Source organism: Chlamydotis macqueenii, chromosome 2, assembly GCF_036417535.1.
Source record: "Chlamydotis macqueenii isolate bChlMac1 chromosome 2, bChlMac1.mat, whole genome shotgun sequence".
NCBI lineage: Eukaryota > Metazoa > Chordata > Aves > Otidiformes > Otididae > Chlamydotis > Chlamydotis macqueenii.
This window is the reverse complement of record NC_141557.1, coordinates 123,705,822-123,726,847: the sequence shown is the minus strand read 5'-3', so window position 1 is coordinate 123,726,847 and position 21,026 is coordinate 123,705,822. Positions and strand designations below refer to the sequence as shown.

The window sequence follows — 21,026 nt, the reverse complement described above, 5'->3', positions numbered from 1 at the left end:
ATTAGATTAGGCAATCTCTTAAGGCCTACAAGCCTGTAGTTCTTTTTATTCCTGTGTGAAAAATTGCATTCCCTCTGTGAATCATTTTAACTTACAGAAATGCAAATAGCAGTATTTTCCAACCTCACAAGAAACGGTGTCAGCAAACACATTGTAAATTGCTCAGATGCAATGGCAGTTATATGAACTAAAGTATTTTATACAAAGTCAGGAATTTTATTTACCTCTTCCTTCCACAGAGTTTTTTTTTTAGGTTTTGAACACCTGGCAGAACACCACCTCCTGCCTGGGCAGCATCTGTCACATCCAACAGGGGCTGAAGGAATCTCACTGCAATGGCACTGTGTTTACAATTTTTATTTAAATACGAGTAAATAAGCTCTTTCGCTATGTAACACTGCGCCGGTTCCCTCCGTGCGCACATGCAGACGATTTTGGGCGCAGGCATCAAGCTCCCAGCCCGCCCCAGGACGCGGCCGGGAGGCCGGGCCTTTCCACACCCAGCCCCCGCTGCCGTCTGCCCCCCCAACCCGTGCCAGCAACAGTAAAAATAAAATAGCAGAAGCTTTAAAGAAAGGGATGGAGGGAGGGGTGCGGGTGGGCGGCTGCGTTCCCGCTGTGAGAAGCTCCCCCGGGGCAGCCCATGGCCGCAGAGACGCCGCAGCCCGGGCGAGGGCGCAGAGCCCTCAGTCCCGGCAAGCTGCCTTCTCCGGCTGCTAGTGCCACCTTCCCCCGCCTCTCCGGCGGTATAAACGCGGCGGGCGCCCCCGACCGGGCCCGCCAGACCGGCTGGCTGCCTGCCTGCGGCCGCGGGCCGGCCCGCTCTCCCCGCCTCCCTGAGGCGCGGCCTAGCCTTAGCCTGGCCTGGCCTGGCCTGCTGTGGCGGCGGCCCCACCAGCAAGGCCGGGCGGTCCGATGGCTTTCATCCGCAAGCGGCGGCTGGAGCGGGAGCTGTACACCAAGGAGAGGTGAGCGGCCCTGCCCCGCCGACCCCCGCCTCCCCTGCTCCGCCTCGGTCCCCCCGGCAGAGGCGGGGAGCGGGGGCGCCACCCGCGGGGCAGCGCCGGCCTCGCCCGCTGCGTCTCCGGCGAGAGGGGCCCGGTGCGGCGGTGCCCCGGCCTACAGCAGCACCCCCCAACCCGGCCTGTCCCCTCTGCCGGGGCGGCGGAGGCCGAGGTCTGGCGGAGCACTGCGGGCGGCAGGGCAGCCTGCAGAGGGGCAGGGGGCCCCGGCGGGGCGCCGGGATCAGCTGCCGTGCTGGGCTTCGCCCTCCTTGTCACTGTTTTAATCAGGTGGCTAATGATTCCCGAGGGTTAAGGCTGACAAGGCTGTGGAACAGACCAGGGAAAATATGAATGCTGCTTGCCTTGCATAAACTGCATGAAAACAGCGTCTGTAGATTTTTATTTATTTGTTCTCAGTTGTGTTACTGGTATGAAGTTACAGCTCTGCATCAGTATAGATGGAGTTTTTTTGGTTTTTTTTTTTTTGGGTTTTTGTTTGTTTGTTTGTTTGGGTTTTTTTTTATACTGAACATTATAGTCGGTGTGTTGGCAGCCTTTAAATTACAGACGCTGTGACGGCTCTTCAAAGTGTTAAATTCAGTTTCCCCGTTCCTGCTCCCTGACTGTAATTTCTATTTGGTGTTCCTGTGGCTAACTGAACATACAAGAAAGGCTTATCACACGTGCTTGACTATATCCTGAATTTACTCTTGTGTTTTTAGCTAGTGTCTTGCTTGCTTTTATCTGGCTTGTCTGCATCTGGCTTGTCACAAAGTTTTACAACACTTTGCAATTTTGATATTGGTAAGGTGAGAGGAATAGGTCAGCGTGCGTCACGCAGAGGAGGGACATGGATATTTTTTTCTGGGGGAGCAGGGCTTCCCGTTTGTCTCCCGCCGCAGGGACCGAGGAGCCAGCAGGCACGGGGGCCAGACAGCAGGCTTGTCCCATGCGAGCCCTGGACAAATTCCTGATGCCTCTGATGCTGCTGGTTACACAGCACTGTTTATTGTTGGTGAGAAAACCGCATGACAAAGTGCTTGGCTCACTTTGTCCATATAAATTGTTATCCATAGCTATTCAGCCTGTAAAGATACCACAACTTTTCAAAGTATGACATGTTCTGGTTGACTTTTTGTCTTGTGTATCTTTTCCTTATTGCTTTTGTGGGTTGCTGTGGTTTCAGTTGTGTATGAGGGGCTGCAGGGAGAATGGACAAACTTCCTGTGTAGAAGCGAAACAGAAAATTTTTAATTTTTAAATAAAACATCTTAAGTGTAGGAAAAACTAGAAGAATTACTATATTAGCTGCATTAAGGGCTTAGTCTTTTGAGAAGCTCAGAAAAAGGCCAAAACTCATCAGGTTTGTCCTAAAGAACCCAAGTGGGATCTAAATCTCTTCTAAAAATCCCTGATAACAAACCAAGCATATCAATGTCGGTCAGCATAACTGACCTGCAGTTATTGAAAGTCTCTGATGAGAAATATTTGGAAGTATTTTAGGATCTTACTGAGTTTCTAATTTGAGCACTTAATGAAAGATGAGTCTTGTTCTCATTTGCACTGGTAGCTTTTCCTGTCTAAATATCTGCAAACTCATTTCTCTGTTTCTTCCCCTTGCCTGATAACTGATGTTTCTGTAAAATACAAGTAAATTTCTATCTATTTTGTACCCTATATCAGGTATTTCCCCCTCCATCTCTTCCTGTGCTTTTCTCAATTAGGAAATCTTAAAAACATTTGAGTGATTTAAAAGATACTGAGCTCTGAAATATCAAATGAGAAATACTGCATTTTGTCTCCTCTTTTCCATATAATCCTGCCTTAGAACAGCAGCAAAAAACCAGTTCTCTATCACTTAAGTGAAGCGATGGCCTCAGAGAGCTCTTCTTTTTGCCTTCCTAGTGGGTAATTGTTACAGAGACACCAGCTCCTGCGTCGAAGCTTCTCTTGATTTGCGTAATCTTGGTGTAAATATTTCCTAGTGAGATGACCAAGACTTTTTGAAACTTTGTGGCAAGTGCATTTCATGTGTGGTTTGGTTGTTCGGGTTTTTTGTTGTTGCTATTTGTACATTGCTTACTACAAAAATGTAAGCTGTAAAAGTTCTGGTTAAGGGTACTGTGAAACTTTAGTAGGTAAAAAGTTAATCTTCTTACGCAGTTGCTTTAGGGGGGAAGGAAGATCAGATTGGTTTTAAGTAATCTGGAAGAGTTATTTCCTCTTCAGTAATTAGTTGGACCACTTTAATATCCGGTTACATAAATGTATTTTTCTGACTCTACTCAGTTTTCTAGGAGAACACAAGACACTTCAGTATTCTTTTGTTTGTGCACACTGAGAACAAGGAGTGGGTTTTACTTCACATTTGATGAAACAAATCCCTGTCTGCTGAGCAGGGTTCATTCTGGCAGGAATTCATCTGTACTGTATCTCTTTCATCTGTGTTCACCTCTATTTTCATTTTGCTGAGATACTCAGAGTAAAGAAAGCTAAGATATTATACCTCTCTTTAATTAGTATTGTGTGCATGCTTACCCACTTTATTTAATCCCTAAAATGTTCAGCATACATGAACAGGAATCCTTTTTTACAAACAATTTTAGTTACAAAACTTCAAATTAAGTGGTGTGGTGTTTGGCACAGGTCGTTGCTCGCTTTATAAATTGAGTTCTTGGTTCTGTTGCTGGCGTGCCCAAAAGCAGGCAAGTTTAACACTTGGTACAGAAGCTTTTTAGAAAATAGTTCCACTGGTTTGTTTTGCATGCTGTTCAGCTTCCTGTTCGAGGGGTTGATCTCTTCTGTTGGGGACATCAGTCACGTGAAGCAACCTACTGGCAGCATGTTGGTCCTGCAGATGGATCTTTAGCTTGAAGATTGCTTGGGCATCTGGGTATTTTATTTTATTTTTTTTTTATCTGTAGCCTTATCTTATTCTATTGCAACAAAATATACATAATGAAGGCTTTTATTCAAGTGTCAGCAGATGAGTGCCACAGCTGGCCTATAGATACTTTTGCTCTTGTTAGAAGGAGGCTTAATTTTAGAACGGGTTTTGCATAGCTGTGGGCTGCTGCTGAATTGGGCTGGCCTGCTTTTTCATCCCTGGCAATGTGCTTCTGTCGTCAGGATTGTACTTTCAGTACTGGGTCAAGTGATTTTGCAAGATGTGTCCGATCAACCACTTGAAACCCTTGTATCTGAGTATATTTCCAGTTTGTACTTCTCTCATGAAGTGATAGAAATAGTATAAATTCAGTCACAGATTAAGAATTTAAAGCAGGATCAATGGGATACCTTTTCCTCTGGATGGTATAAGTGGGATTTTGCCAAGTCACTGATCCTTGCACATATGTTCCCGCGTCTGATGTGAACAAGGCCAGTACTTCAGTTGGTAGGTGACATTGGTATATGACATAAATTGTGGGTTTGTTGGGTTTTTGTTTTGTTTTTTTCCCCTTCTGTGTTGTCGGATCTCAGATGAGATCTTTTCAAACAGAGGTACACGGGGACATGAACATCAAGTAAAGTAACAGTGAACTAATTTTCAAGTAGACTAAGCCTGATACAATACACTCTTTGTTTGGAGCATATTTTATAGCGTCTTGGCAGGACTTGGAAACCCCAGGTTGTAGTTTGTAAAGTGTGATTTCCTTCTTTGTTACATACTCTGAACAATGCTAGGAATGTTTGGGTGCCATTTGGGTTCCCAAATGTCATCCCAATAGGGGATGACATCATATGAAGTGAAGTTTTGCAAGTGTATTCCTACTACTGCCTAGTTTTCCTGTGTGTCTTGGGTGTGTTCTTGACTCATATTCCTCAGACCTTTTCTGAGTGGCAGTAGGAGCTTTTGGGAAAGGCAAAAATAAACAAGACGCTTTCAACTTTGTATTTAGAAAACGGCAACCAGTGTTCTTCATGATTTTCTTAATTTAATAGCCTTACTTGTGGTAACCCTATGTTTCTGCTGCTGTACATTAAGTTCTGTTTTTCTTGGCAAGGTGCCTGCTTTGCTGCTTCTGCCCCCCCCCTCCCCCCCCCCAAGCTGCTTCTCAAGCCAATACTGGTTCTTTTCACAAGAAACTATCATCCACATCACTTTCTATATGAATTTTTCAGATTTTCTTAATACAACATTTCTGGGACAATACAAAGACAAGAATTTGAAATAAGTCTTCAAGCAAACTTATATTTTTACTTCTCACCTGAAGTGTAGGTGTTTGCTTTTTAGGCTCAAACAGCTCCGTCGTACACTACTGAAAGATTAACTCCACCAGGTTCTGTATACTTCTGACACTGGGTGGGAATTGAAGGTGCTCAAACATAGAAGCTTTTAGGGTACTCCATTAAAGTTATCTGAGGGATGGGTATGACTGTTATACTGATTATCCACAGCCTTTCCCCTGCCCCCCAACATACACCCCTAGAAGGACTGATGCAGCTGTGGCTGAATGGTCTTCTGTTTCAGACCTGGGAAAGTCCTTGTGTTCTTTAAAGTTGTCTGGTTTTTGAGTTCCCCTACCTAGCATGTTCTTCTTCCCTCCTCCCCTCAGCTTCTTCTGCTGTTGATTTCAGATACACAGTTTGTATTAAACCTGAGCTGTAACAGCTTAAGTACCCTTCCACCAACCCCAAAGCTCAAGGCTTTGCCCTGGTGGCAGTGGTGCTACCAATTCCCTTCATCCAGGAAAGTGAAACCTGCTTTCTCAGCCTTTCTGACTGCAGAGCTGCTGTGCAGGCTTGCTACCCTCCAAAGGTTAAGGTTTCATTCTTGGCCACCTTGTTCTTGCCTCCAGCCCTTTCACATTATAGTGACTCGTACTTGTTCCTTTCCATGGACTGATTCAGGTTACTAAACGTGTGCAGGACTATCCTGAGGAAATGCCACCGCTCTGAATGGAAGCTTGTATTCTGGTCTGTCTGCTAATGTGATAGCTTCTTCAGTTGGAAGTGGATTGTCTCCACAACTGTAAGGAGTTCTTGAGGCGTTACAAGTTGGTAGGCTCAGCTGGAATGGTGAACCTACTGAAGATTTTTGCTTAAGTTTTGATTTTCAAATTATCAAGTATATTAAGCAAATATCATCTTCTCAGAAGTTTTCTGAAATCTTCTTTGCTATTGGGAGACTTCAAGGATAAAGGCTGTGTTGTTAAGGAGCTATATTATACAGCATTGAACATCTTTCAGACTCACTCCTTACAGGTACTTTCATGGAGTTTGAGTTTTCTTCGAAAATCTTGTCTAATTTGTCTGTCTTTGTCATTTTCAAAATAATATATTGCTTTTTTAAAAAATAGTATGTCAGGTTCAATATACAAAAGAAAATGGTAGATGATCCTTGAAGACGTGACTGTGGCTTACTGACTTCATTAGTCTGTTGTGAGCCATTAAATAGCATGGTGACCACAAGATTTGTGAACGTGAACCTGTGAAATGTGTCTTTATTAAAAAGCCAGCATAAAAATATCCTGTCATACACTGTAAGGTGTGAGTTTTATTGCTTGATTTCAAAGGATTTTGATCATCAGGTGTTTGAGTTGCTTTCCAAGAGAAGATATAGCATTATCGTTCTCTAAGTAGATTTTTAATAAATGCTAATTAAATCATTTATACTTAGGAAGGTTCAAGTAACAATTGGGTTATACATTTTGAAAATTGATTAGAATAAGCCACTAGCTGATGCTAAGAAAAATATCAGAAACTTAATCCTTTTGTGTTTGCCTGGAACAATTTTTTTATATTCAATTATTACTGTATTACAGGAATACAAGATTTGAGAGCAGCCGGCACATATAAATCTCTTTGCTTTTTCATTAAAAACTACAAGTGTTTGCATTAGAACCAGAACTGTTTTTCCAGGTGCTTGTTCTTGCTGATAATTTAAAAGGACAAAATAAAAATCTCAACTTTTTCATTTTAGATATGATAGTGTTGTCATATATTGCCCAGTTAATACTTATGGCTTGCTTTTGGGGGTGAAAAAATGATATTTGTTTATAGGTTTATTCTCTGGTTCTGGTTTGGTTTTTTGGTTTTTTTTTTGTTTGGTTGGTTGTTTTTTTTTTGGGGGGGGGGGTGAACCAATTGCATTATTGAAGGTGTCTAGTCCTTCTCAGAACACCAGCCTGCCTGCCTAATTGCTGAGGTTGAGTTTTTTTTTATATCTTGTGGTCAGACTTGAAGGCAAGGGAGGATAGACTTACTTGACTTGACTTGACTTTGGCTTTGTGATCTCCCAGTTCTAGGATAAGTCATAGGCTTACAGTGTGTGCTGTTAATTACTTGACACAGGGAACAGTACAGCTACTCAATGGCTTGAGACTAAAATATGGTTCTCCACTGTTACAGATTTAATCAGTTTCTCATACAGGGCATCGTACATTGCTTTCCTACTGGCTGGTTTGTGTGGTTTTGGGTTTTTTCAGTTGTGCACAGAAGAATTAAATTACTATATTTAGATCTACACCAAGCATACTAGCTACTACGAAGAAAATTAACTCTATCCTAGCCAAATGTTATAGGACTATGCAGCAGTTAATATCATGTGAATATTGTGTGTCAGTCACCTTTATCAGAGGTGTCTTTTGAGTACCTTCTTTAGCTCCTTGAAAGACAAAATCTGAAGTGCAACTGCTTAGTTGCATGTTGAAGATCCCCATTGCTTTAATTGTATAGCTATTGTGATTGGTTTCCTATTTTTTCAGGCCTTCAGAGCATTGTGTTTTCCTACTGATGCGACATACCAGAGACTGATCTGTTCCCTTGCTATCTGTAAATACTTGTTAATCCTCCTGGCAAGCCTGAAGTATCATCCCCTGCAGTGATGGTTCTCACTAGAACTTGAAAACTTCTTTGTAGAATGAAAATGAAGAAAGACTATTGTCGCCAGCGATTGAAAGAGAACAGCAAGAGAAAAAGAAATGTGAAAAGCTCCAGGGAGCTGGAACACACTGGCAGTATCATGAAAAAGAGTGAAACATAGGCTTGATCTGGACTCCAGGAAAAAGATCAGCAATATTTCTCTTAGCTTACTATGGTTTTTTGCCCTGGTGAAGAAGCAGACAGTGATGTCATGTGGTTTGAGGGATACTGTATGGCCAAGAAGGGTGGAATTTTGAAAGGTACGGTTTTTGTGACAGAATCTTTGGACAGGCCGTAAGTTTGTAATGGTAATTGTAATGGGTGCTTGAGAAGATTAGAGGTTGATGATTGTATTTGTAGAGATTTGATGTCTGGCTCTGTCCACCTGCAGAAGTGACTCATTGCAGCCTGAAAATGTAGGAAAAAGAAGTTAGAGTAAATGGACTTGCAAGTAGGAGAGTAGCAACAAGCACAGAAATGCTTGGAAGAGGCTGCAGAACCACCTGGAAAGCTCTGTGGAGAGTGTGGAGGGAAAGACAAAATGTGGGAAATCCACTTTGGCCTATATGATGTACAATGTTGGGAGAAAAATGCTGTAACAGCTGCCGGCAGTACAGCCCTTTTGCAAGACAGCAAGGCTGACATCGGAAAGTAGGAGTGCGGTAACAGTGTAGGAAGTTGCTGGTGTCCAGCCAGGAGTCCTACAGCAATGCTGCCTCTGTGAAACTGGATAGTGAGTAGACATGTGGAAGAACTACAAAGAGACTAATAGCAAAATGGTAACCTGGATGCTGCTAGTAAATATTGTGTTTAGAAAGGAAGAAACCTAGAGTTTCCTACAGTACATAGTTAGGCTATATGAAGAGTTTACCTTGAGTTTTTGTGTGTACCTTGCGTGCATTATTTTTTTCATGAAGTCATCTGATTCAGCAGGAGTGAGGATTATGCCAGGGAAAGTGTACCTCAGATCTTTCCCAGTAGCCCACAGCTTCCAATTTTGGGAAGATGAATTGATGCCCAAGGTGTTGAGATACAAAGGTTCCTAGGGGATGGTTATCCTGAAACATTTGAAAGAGAACTCTCTTGGTTTATGTATTTTGGCTTATTTAAGCATGGTGTAGTTACTGTGAATAACAGGGCCAATGTTTTGATGTAAAAATATGGCTTATCTTGAATATATGAAGGATTCTTGCATTCACCAAAAACTTAAAAGAAAAGTCTATCAGTTACCAGTGCTACCAACAAGTAGGAGTATAAAAACATGGGGAGTTTGTCAGAAGAATAGGTGGAAACAAAGGAAAGAGCCCAAGAATTAAGAATTTCAGAAATTAGTTCTATCAGCCAGGGTTTACCATTTTTCTTGGAAGAAAAATTATGGGACTGTGAACATCGTATGTCAATAGTGTCTGTTCTCTGGTGAAAGAGAGTAGAATAAGATTTTTTTTTTTTTTTAAACAAATCTGGGTATTACCTTTGTTCTTAACTTTTAAAATTTAAATATTTTGGTTTGTGGATAATAAGCTGAATTTATATGCTTACATGTACTAGAAAGAGAAATATTCTGGTGGTGAATTACTCTTTATATATCTTAAGATAGCTTTATTAAAAAGCTTTCAATCAAAATGTAGTAGCACTTGCTAGATCTGAGTATCACAGAAATTTTAAGTTTGTCCCAGATAATTTCAACTGGATGATGTGTTGAAAGATGGCCTTCCAGTACTTAAAGGGGGCCTGTAAGAAGGGGGCAAACTTCTTAGCAGGGCCTGTAGTGACAGGACAAGAGGTAATGGTTTTAAACCAAAAGAGGGTAGAGATTTAGACTAGATATATGTTAAGGATGGTGAAGCACTGGAGCAGGTTGTCCAGAGAGGTGGTGGGTGCCCTGTCCCTGGAGGTGTTTAAGGTCAGGCTGGATGAGGCTCTGAGCAGCCTGATCTACTTGAAGGTGTCCCTGCTCACTGCAGGGGTGTGGACTAGTTGACCTTTAAAGGTCCCTTCGAACCCAAACCGTTCTATGATGAGATATAATGGTAACTGCTATGGTTTCATACTCCTTTTCCCCCTTAGCTTCTAGGCTGTTCCTAGTAGCCTTTTTTGTTCCCCTCAAAATGCAGAGCTAGACTTTTCTATTTTAGCTTCCTGGAGATGAGTGCTCAAAATAAATATGAAAAGAATGATTTGTCTCCTTCAAAGGCACCAAGGCCTCAGAAACCTGGAAATTCAGGTTATACCCATTGATAGGACATGCTGTCATGGGTGGCAGTAAGTCTGAAGAACAGACTTCTATGAGAAACAGAAGGCAACTGAAGTTGTGTCTTCTGAGAAATAATATATGAATGCAAAGCCCCTAAAACTGCATTGGAAACTGGAAATACTCAAGAACCACACAATAACAGCAACTGGGGTAGAGGCTGAAGAGATTTTGAGACTTGTGTTGAATTTTCTTAAGGGGTTTTCTGACATCAGTTGTTTCTTAATGGCATCATAAAAATATCTGTTTTCAAGAGAGGAAAGGTAACGATAATGCTGTTTTGAAAAAGCAGTAGAGCATTAGGACAAAGTGTCTTTGACACACAAGCGATTTTTGAGTACATGGACTCACTGTTACTTGTAGTTACAGTAAACCTTTATTGTTATGTTCTGTTTAATGTAACAAACACAACACAAATATCACGTGAACAAGATGTATTCTCCAATAATGCTGTTTTTACTATTATGAAATAGGCTTTCTTAACGAGCAGGCTCTTCAGTACATTCGGTTCATTTTGTGAACTCTTGACATCTTTACTGCTATTTGAATACTGCTCTGGGGACACTTGGCACTTATTAGCATTGTCACGGGCATTTCTCATGAAGCATGTCACAAACACAGTACAAAAAGCTTCAAAGTGAGGATGTAAATAAATACTAAATACTTCTCCAGTCTGGGCCAGCGCTGCACACAAACAAGCTGTTGTACTTCCAACTGAAGTGATGGAAGATGTTTCTGCTCCTCCTGCTGTGCCAATATCTATTGTTATTCCCCACAGGCGAAATGCATAGGTGACTGTACATTCACCCTGTTAGTAAAGTTGGTGATTTTTAATCACTTGCAGCAGTTTTTAAAGTTAGGCATTAGAGAATGCAATTTCATCTTGTATCTAATCTAGTCTATTTGCATTTACCTCATGCCAGCACTGGCATTACTATGATGCTGCAATTAAATACTTTAGAAAATTTCAATTTTTAAAATTTTTGTTGTTATTGAGGTTTGTTGTCTGTTGGATTAGTCCATAAACAGGCTTCCTGTGGAGTTGAACAGGCACTGGTACAGAGCAAGTGCAGAAATGTAGTTGGAGAGGAAGGTAATACTTCCTCAGAGAGTATCCATCGAGTGGTTCAGCCATGTTGTAAAAACTGTGGTTGCGTTTTCACTTAACACTTTAGACAATGTAATTTGGCTTTGCTTCAGAAAGATCTAACCTCTTCCATTCCAAGCAATTAGTTCCTGCCCCTGCTTTTGTCATTGCATGTTTTCACTGGCAGACCCTGATCAGGGCTAAATTAGTGTTTACTGGGAGGAGAGCCTGGCTGTGATAGGATAGTTCCCACCTGAGACGTATGAACAGAATGAAATATCGAATGTTATATATGTTGGAAGAGCATCAATCGATCTTCTTCACAGATTTTCCGCATGAGTTTGTTCCTTTAAAAAGTTAATTTAATTAATTAATTCTTGGAGTGTGGGGCACGGCACAGAAATTGGTGAAGACTTCTCAAGCACTCAATATATTTTATTAAGAATACTAACTGTTATGGTGTTTTCTTCTTTAATAAATGGGGTTTTTTTAAATTTATTTGTAGGTTTTCACTGCTGCTTCTTAACCTGGAAGAATATTACTTTGAACAGCACACAGCTAATCATATTATAAATAAAGGTTGCAGAGATGAAAGGTACAAAAATTTTATATACATTCATTTAATGGAGTCATTCTTAGTCTCATGTATCGCTAACACACAACTACTTTGGTTTTTTTTATTGTGCCTTTTAGAAAATTCAGAGGCTCTCTAAAAATCTGTTCAAAGTCAATCATCTTTGAACCTGATGACAATATCCAACCCATTATCAAGGTAAGCAGTGCAAACTTACAATTTCTTGTAACTTAAGATTCTCTTTAAAAAGCTTTCAAGAAGGAGTACGCATTTTTATAACTTGCTGCAGATACCACTGAGAGACTGCATTAATATAAAAGCCCCAGAAGATAATGAAGCAAATAACCCTTTCACACGGTACGTGAATTTGAGTTACTGTATATAGGTATTTAACTCCTTTTAAAGCTGAAATGCCCATCTCTTCAAATATCTTATTTACATTTTAGGGATACGTCTGGATGGATTTCTGTTTTATGTAATCAGGTAAGACCCGCATATAACAGATTCTTGATGTATAGATAGCAAGGTCACATTCTTTAATGATGTCTTTCTTGAAACTGGAGTCTTAGGATGGGGAGTTAACTGGAAAAAAAAAACCTAATTAGTGTCAAGAACTTGGCATTAATGTGAAGCTGTTGATGCGGGAAATTTCAAACTTTAATGACTTCATTAAGTCATTGATTTGATAAAGTGAACTTTTTGCACTGTGCATTTTATAATGGAGCTTAGGGCAATTTTAGAATTGAATGAAAAAGGGGAACAGACTGAAATTAAACTGGTTATTAATCATCTTTGTTTTGGTCTTGCTATATTGCTTTCTCCTACTTTCTGCTGCATGTAGTGGTAATGGCAAAGCCATCTTGAACCTTGCAATTCAGCTCTGTGAAAACATTGAACTCTGCTGTATGTCCACCAAATAATTTTCAGTAGCTGTCCTGAAATATTAGTTTCAAGTTTCAATCATCACTTGTGATTAACTTGGACATGTTCATACTTAATGTTAACCAAGGGATATACTTCAGGCTTTGATAACTTGCAGCTGATAGGTCTTCCAAGGCTGTAAAAGATTCCAAAACAGAAAAGAACAGAGATAAGGTGGGAATTAATCTTTTAAACATGCTAGCATTTTCTAAAGTCTGTCTTCAGCAATACCTAAAATTGATAGCTTTGCTCAGTTAAGTACTGCTGCAGTCAAAAATGAACTCAAGCATTTAATATTATCTATGCTGGAGAAGTTTGTGGACTATGTTAAAATAATCAGTTATTTAATTTCATCTTGAAACTACTTCTGTGGAGAGTATTGTGTAGTCAGTTTCTTGTGTTGGCAGGTTTTTTGTATATTGAGTGTTTTTTAAAAAAGGTATTTCTAATTGTTCCACCATATTTATTAGTATATGTTCTGAAGAACAAATGATTATAAAAACATCTTGTAGGAAAGGAGAATTAACTTTTAAAATTGCAAGTATGGTTAGCACCCCCCATTCCCTGCCTCTCCCATGTGTAGCTTGCCAGTCATCCTTATGTCTCTGAGGAAATCTTCTGAAATAGTTGGGTGCATGATAAACCTTGGTATTTTGTATAAAAGGCATAGGAACTTTTGAGTGTGAAGTACTCACTAGTTGTACTTAAGATAAATCATGACTAATTAGAAATATTTTTTTCAAAGTAGAATTTCTGCCTTGTAGGAAGCTGCAGGTAGTGAATAACTGGAACATCCTAAACATCTTTTCCTCTTCAGGCTCAAATAAAATTGTTAATGCATAGCTGGATAAGAAGCTTTCCTTTACGTAACAGGCAACATAGAAACTAATGACTATAAAATACAGCAAATGGAAATAATAATTGGAGATTACTTCAGTATTTTTTTTTCTCAAGATAAAATTGGGGAAAAATTCCTCCAAAACAGGAAATGAATACAGTACGCTAAAGTATTTGCTCTGTGTACTTTTTTTCCTTACTTATATTGTCTAGTTTTTCATGTAGTTTGGAGCTCTTGGTGTGGAAGAATGTTTAATTATCCTGCAGAAGAGCAATCTGAGTGTAAAGCAGGTGTTTCTTATTCTGATTTGTATTCTTCTGTGGCCTGATTCAGACCTGTACATGCTGATGTCAGATGAAAGGCAGTAATTGCCATTATTTTTTGATGTAGCGCTTAGAGAGGCATCCTGAGCTTGTAAGCTTCCAAGCAACCGCTCACTTTCTTCTGGCTGGACAGTGCTAGGAGTGGTCGTGTGGTGAAGGTTGGCTCCGTTGTCAGCCGGTAGGAAATGAGAAGGCTGTATGTGCCAGCCAGAAGGCTTTTGGCTAGAGAATGGTACAGCATCTGTTCTTGCAAGCTTAATATTGCTCTTGGTTTGAGTCTGCTGCCACAGTGCCTTAGAGTGTAGAACCGCAGGTGTGCTAGCTGTAGGAAGCAAGCTGAGGCACTGGAAAAGATCCGTTGATTGGCCAAGTTTCTAGGGCCATGGAGTGGAAGAAAGTTAGTAGTGCAGTCCGGCATGTTTTGTGCAGTTCAGAACCAATCCAGAGTATTACACTCAGGCCTGAGATTTAGCACGTTTGAGCCTTGCCTGCAAACAGAGCAAAACCACAACTTATTTCTGGCTTATCTTCTTTCAGACAGCAGATAGTAAGGCGTTATCTACAAACCAGTGTGCTAGCAGTCAAGTCTTTCTATAGGAGTTGTGAGAATGTTCTGAACAAGGAGAGTAGTTTCATGTGGGTTTTGAGGAGGGAAGATCCTCTCTGATGTGAGAGTACCATTAGAGAAATAAAACTGTTCAAAAGCATGCTGTTGGATGAGAGGAAACCTGATGTTCATGGTGGTTAGCACTGGAAGCAAAATGTTTGGCAGTGGAAGAAGGGATTCATTTGAGAAGGTTTACACAGTAGTTTACGTTATGAGTTGTCCTATGGGGAATTCCCATTGGGTCAGAATCCTAAGGGCATGAGTTACTAGAAGAAAAGAGGGGGAGTATCCTCCCACTGAGTGAGATGGCTGATGGCTGTGCTTATTGGCTTTAATCTTGCAACTCTTTGAAGGTCATATGATTAGAATAAGCCCCACTAATAAACTGCAGAAGTAAGTAAGCCTCTGAACTAAATTGGACACTCGCCTTTCTTGCAGTTAGCTGCTATAAAAGGTCATTGTTTTTCTGCAGTATATCTGTGGTTGCTAAAGCAGGATATTGCAAGCCACTGTTTTGCTTTCTTGAACAGTGTTCTTAGCTTTGTCTTTATCAGTACTTCTATTTAATTTATTATTTTTAAGGACTGAAACTGTAACCTCTCTTACTCTTTCAGGTTTTTCTCATTAAAGAAAGAAACATAATTGCACCCTATAAAACAGTAAGAGTAAGTATGTATATATATATTATTAATTTTTTTGCTATTCTTAGCAAACAAATGTTTTGCAAGGATTTATGTTGTCACTTCTGAAAGAGTAAGGTAATTATCATTTGAGGAATATGACAATAAAGCTTAAAAAAAAAGCTAATTGTTCATATTGATAAAACAAGTGTCTGATTTCTTCCATAATGTGTTTGTGATATTTCTTGGAGGACATACTGCAGACTTGACACTTGCTGTTTGCCTTGATGTGCAGCTCTGAAGGCTCAACAGGTCAGCTGGCTGCTAGAGTTCAGTAGATCCTGCATCCTGGCTAAATGGCTTCTTCTCAGTTCTCCTTGCACCTGAGATGAGAGGTTCCTAATTGATATTTCCCAGCTGAGTGCTTCACACTTCAAAGAAACAGCAGATAAGGCTGCTCACAACAGAAATCAGAGCTTACTTCTAATTGCTTTTTGCTAACGGGGTGGGTCTTCTCTGATTCTGAGCCTGGAGGCTTCAAGGCATAGAAGTAGGGCTCTTTCACCTAGAGTGCAAGACGGGTTAAGACACAAACACAAAATGAGACTGCAGAATCTTTAAACACCTTATTTGTCCAAGAATTGAAGCAGACAATTATATTTCTAAATATATTTGTTCACGTAAGAAATGTCAAGAATTATGGAGTCCATAAATTTGCGTTACTGTAATGAATAGCAAAGAGGCAAGAAATGGTCTCTGTTCTCTCAACAAATGCTTTGAGTTGGTTTTGTGATTAGATATGTCTAAACAAGGATTTTAAAATTTTCTTTGTTTGCTTTGTGCCATTAATTCTTCATGCTTTGAACCTGTTTTCTAGTACTTCTTTTTTTCTGTTTTGCTTCTATGTGCAAGATTTATTGAGTATCATACAAATACCTTATCACATTGCCAAGACAGTGAAAAATAAAAGAATCAAAAGGACCATTTGGAAGGCTTTTTTCTATATTTTCTCCTAAATCAAGATTCAGTCATACCTAAAACATTCCTAACAGTTAACCTTTAGTATTTACTTCACAAAAGCAGAGTTATGTTTCTGCATATTAAAACAAGAAATCTAATTTGCCTTCAGTCTCTCTCTCAGGATTTTTTCTATTGCTGCTAAATCTTTTCTGTGTGAATCACTGCCAGTTCCAGGTGTGTCACTGGGTGTCTGAATTTGGTAGTACATTTTATCTTCCATGTCTCACATTGATTGTTTCAGATCAATTACAAAATACTGAGCCATTGTGTTTACATATGGCTGGAGAGCTACAGAGAGGACTGCTCACAAAAGCTTTCACATTGTTGGCTGTAAGCAGTCCTTGTAGACCATCCACTAGCATTTTTGAAAGCCATGCTTTCTTTGTTGAAGGAAAATAGTGCTCTGGGTGAAATGTTAACAAGGCTTTTATCTAAATTGCTACTGAATTTCTTGTCTTCCTTTTACTCCAGCTCCATTTGCTTCCTGAAGCATGCTTTCCTCTATTCCCATTTCTGTCAGTTCAGCTCAAATCACGTACATTATACAGAGGATCATCTAGATTTCCATGTTTTCTTTCCTCCAGCTTTAAATAAATCCAGTTGTATCCATTAATCAATGTCTTGATGTAGTCTTTCTGATCAGTTTGTTGGTTGTGTTTTGGTTGGGTTTTTTTGGTTTTTTTTGTTTGTTTTTTTGTTTTTTTATTTAAAGCCTAGCCTGAGAAGTTAGAAAACCCCACAGAAATGTGTTGATACATTTTTATTCTACAGTCAGGGGTCATCAAGGGATCCCACCATCTTTGCTAAACAAGTTATAGAATCATAGAATCGTTAGGGTTGGAAGGGACCTTCAAAGGTCATCTAGTCCAACCCCCCTGCAAGGAGCAGGGACATCCCCAACTAGATCAGGTTGCTCAGAGCCTCATCCAACCTGGCCTTGAACGTTTCCAGGGATGGGGCCTCCACCACCTCTCTGGGCAACCTGTGCCAGTGTTCTATAACTCGCATTGTAAAAAATTTTTTTCCTAATTTCTAATCTAAATCTACCCCCCTCTATTTTAAAACCATTACCTCTCGTCCTATTGCAACAGGCCCTACTAAACAGCCTTTCCCCATCTTTCTTGTAGGCCCCCTTGAGGTACTGGAAGACCGCTATCAGGTCTCCCCGGAGCCTCCTCTTCTCCAGGCTGAACAGCCCCAACTCTCTCAGCCTGTCCTCATAAGAGAGGTGCTCCAGCCCTTTTATCATCTTCGTGGCCCTCCTCTGGACCTTCTCCAACTGGTCCATGTCCTTCTTGTGCTGGGGGCTCCAGAACTGGACACAGTACTCCAGGTGGGGTCTCACCAGGGCAGAGTAGAGGGGCAGAATCACCTCCCTCGACCTGCTGGCCATGCTCCTCTTGATGTGTAGGAGCTTATCAGTTGATCTGTGCACATACTTTTAATATACTTAATTCAAACCCAGAAATATGTAATGTGAAATAACACTTAAGAAAGCTGGGAAAACTTTGTAGAGGAAAAATGAGTATGCCACATATGCTGGGTGATGTGTTTTTATAAATGACTGGTCAAAACAGGTCTTGATTCTATTTGGGATCTTTTTAGCTCGAAACTCTTCATGCAGAGGAGAATGATAACTTTTATAGCCTAGGTCTTTTAAAGATTTGACGGGCTAGTATCTTTTGTCTAAAAGATATACAGTAGCTGTTTAACATGCCATTTACTAGTTCTGTATTTACATGTGTTTACTTGACACTAAAATAGAGCAGGTACTGTTTCTACGTTTACTGATGTCTACACTATATTAACTTGATCACTTCAAAGCTTTTACGTTGTGTTGTATTAAATAATGGACTAAATACTGCACAAAGAGCTTACCATAGGAAAGATGTATTTGTAAAGGAAAAAAAAAATCAGGTTTAAAATCTGACGCTGGAATGTTTCAGGTATGCTGCAACCTTTTAAGACATACTTTGACCAAGTTTTATAGTATTTTAATTTTAGTTTTAAGAGGTTTTTGTTGAGCTTGATTTTCAACTTGTTTGTAGTAAAAGTACTTTTGGTTTTAGGGTAGAACAGAACACTTATTCCAACTTGATGTTGCTGGGAAACTAGGAGATGTTGTGCAAACTCTACATCAGGTATGTGGTTATTTGGTATTGCTACACACTTCATGACAGCACCTTTTTTGGTATTTAATAGAGAGTTTTCTTTATTTATTTTCAAGGTGAAATTCTTGAAGTATCTATTTTTAAAATGTAGCAGTTGAACACAGCATCTAGTTCTGACAGCTGTCATAAGCTGCACTTATTAGCTTTTACTATGCAGTGTAGTAGTATATAGACAAAGTAATAACGTGACAGTAGCAATGAACAAAGATATCCTACTTTAAAAAGAAATAATAATAGCTCTTTTAGTATTCTGTCACCAAGAATGCTAAAGCCCTCTCAGTTTCTATGGACTTCTGAGCTGTGTGGGAGATCTCTGTGCAATTTCATTCAAAGCTCATTGTTCTTCAGCTTTACAGGGCTTCTTGTCTAGATAAGATGGGAGATCAAGCTGCCATGGTAAGTACTTGATTATTTCTGATATCACTGTTTAATAATGAAATTCTAGTATCACTGTTTAATAATAAAATTGTAATTGCATTTGAATCATAGACCATACTAACTTCTTTTCCCTCCACCTTAGATAACTGCTATACTGCAATCGCGCTTGGCTAGAACTTCATTTGATAAAAACAGGTATCTTTCTATTCACTTTCTACTGGGAAATGATTTTCAGCTTGTTGGTTGACTGGTCTACTGCATCAGTACTTAATAGGGGCTTGCTTGGGATAGCACAAGTTCTCTAATTCAAAGAGTTATCTTCTTTGTATTCTGAACCATCTGGAATGGAGAATGGGAAATTCTGTGTTGTGAAGATGAACATGTTATTTTTTTTATCTCTACAGCTGTTCTGTTTACCTGTAAATTTGTTGCAAACTGGGCATCAGTATATGCCAGATAAAGCTCTGTATAGAAAAGTCAGCTAGCTTACTGCTGTAAGACTGGTGCAGAATGTAGAAACTTTCCCTTCCAAAGTGCCTGTTAAAGTAGACATCTCAACAAAGAGTTTTCTTCATGTCTAAAATAGGCGTAGTGAAGTCCTCATTCTGATGTGCCAAGGTTATAGGCTAACCTAAAACCTTTCGAAAGGATTTAAGGGTAGCTCTACCTAAGTAAGAACTGGAGGTAAACTTACTCCCTTTCTTCACTCGTAGATTTCAAAGCATTTCTGAAACGCTGCATATGGAATGTAAAGCAGAAATGGTGACACCACTGGTGACTAATCCAGGGCATGTGTGTGTTACTGATGCTAACTTGTACTTCCAGCCTCTTAATGGATATCCTGTAAGTGCCTCATGGATGGTCTTGCATATGATGTGAGCACGCTGTTCCTCTGGTGGACAGTTTTCACTTTCTGTATTATTCCTGTTAAATGCACATGGAGCACATCTCCAAGAAGACTCTATTTTCAAGTTATAATCAGAAGCTCCTTGGTTTTCCTTTTATTTGTGCTGCTCTGTTGCATTCAGTGTATCTCTACTTCTGAGGCTTTATTCTGTGCTAACTTGCTTCAAGCTGACCTCCTATTGACAAAGCAGAAATGCCCTTTGCTAACTCTCCATTAATATTTAAAGGTCACTTTTTGTAACATTTCATTTAAGATAAATTTCTTGATCTGTGATGCTGTTCCTACCTAGTGAGAGCTTTTTGTATATTTAGTTTCTATTGGAAGATCTTAGCTAGGTTTTCTGTTAAACTTATCTTTTCTTTCTCTAGAGGAAGTCTGAATGCATGTTACATACAGATTACTGCTTTGGAATTTTGTCACAGAAATTGAAGCAATAGTCTTAGCAGGCCACTAATATGTTAAAAGTATGTCCAGACAAGGAAAATGTGTTTCACAGCTAAAGATGATAAAATGCCATTCAGTTTTCGTCCACCAGGTGGCACGATTGGCAAACAGTTTGCCCAGCAGCAATTCAACGGCTTTCTTATTTTTAATCTAGTTTCTTATTTTCTGCTCCTCTCTTGCATGATTATTATAACTGGCGACAGACTCGGGTGATAATAAACTATTCTTTCTTTATTCTTAAACTGCTTTGCTGCTCAGACAAGAACCAACAGCAAAGACAAGCTTCTTTTTAACATAACTGCTTAGCACCACTGCTCCACTGCTAAAATGACATGGATGGATATTGTATTCATATTGCTAGTATCTCTAGTCAGCAGAAACTTCAGATTGACTGGAGAGGTTAATGTAGAAGAACATACACCTTCTGGAATATCTCCATCTTTTCTTACCCCTCCCTTGCCCCCCACAGAAACCAGTAGTACAAATAACACTGCAAAATGTGCGTCGCATCTATAAAAGAAGACATGGGCTAATGCCACTGGTAAGCTCAAAGTTTTGTTTTTTTAAATGTCTTGCTGTATATATAATTTCTTAAAATGACCAGCTGAAACTGTGTTCATCATTAGGTACAACCTGTGTGTTTTCACAAGCTCTGGATTAAGTAGTGAACAGCACTCAAAGATCCTTTCTGTTTTTTAAGTGTTTTAGTTTACTGTGTTGTCAAAAAGATGAAAACAGGAAGAGTGAACTCTGTCAAGAATGAAAAATTTCTTTCATAAACAGTCAGTCTAGGGGAAGGAAGAAGGGAGTACCTCCAGGAAGCAATTCATTCCATTTATCTCAAACACCTATCTAGGGATAGAATGAACTGCTCTCCCATGGTGTATTTTCTCTCTAGATTGATTTAATGGAGGGAGCTTGATCACTGGCTCAAATTGAGACTAATGTGGAATGAGGAGTCCTGCTGTACGTGACTGAGGGATAATGAGGGTGCTGCAGTGGGACCTCAGTTGTATG

The 21,026-nt window shown here is 39.9% G+C and overlaps 1 protein-coding gene across 1 annotated transcript in view; it reads left to right on the top strand.

Moving 5' to 3' along the window:
- The first annotated feature begins 853 nt into the window (after nucleotides 1-853).
- Nucleotides 854-21,026, top strand: part of NSMAF (neutral sphingomyelinase activation associated factor) — a 45,115-nt gene continuing 24,942 nt past the window's right edge. The window contains 11 exon segments of the mRNA XM_086740849.1: nucleotides 854-968; nucleotides 11,712-11,801; nucleotides 11,900-11,978; nucleotides 12,070-12,137; nucleotides 12,227-12,263; nucleotides 15,084-15,134; nucleotides 18,179-18,250; nucleotides 18,629-18,676; nucleotides 18,801-18,853; nucleotides 19,372-19,501; nucleotides 20,479-20,550. Of these exon segments, the coding sequence (XP_086596975.1) occupies nucleotides 916-968; nucleotides 11,712-11,801; nucleotides 11,900-11,978; nucleotides 12,070-12,137; nucleotides 12,227-12,263; nucleotides 15,084-15,134; nucleotides 18,179-18,250; nucleotides 18,629-18,676; nucleotides 18,801-18,853; nucleotides 19,372-19,501; nucleotides 20,479-20,550 (753 nt within the window). The 5' untranslated portion in view covers nucleotides 854-915.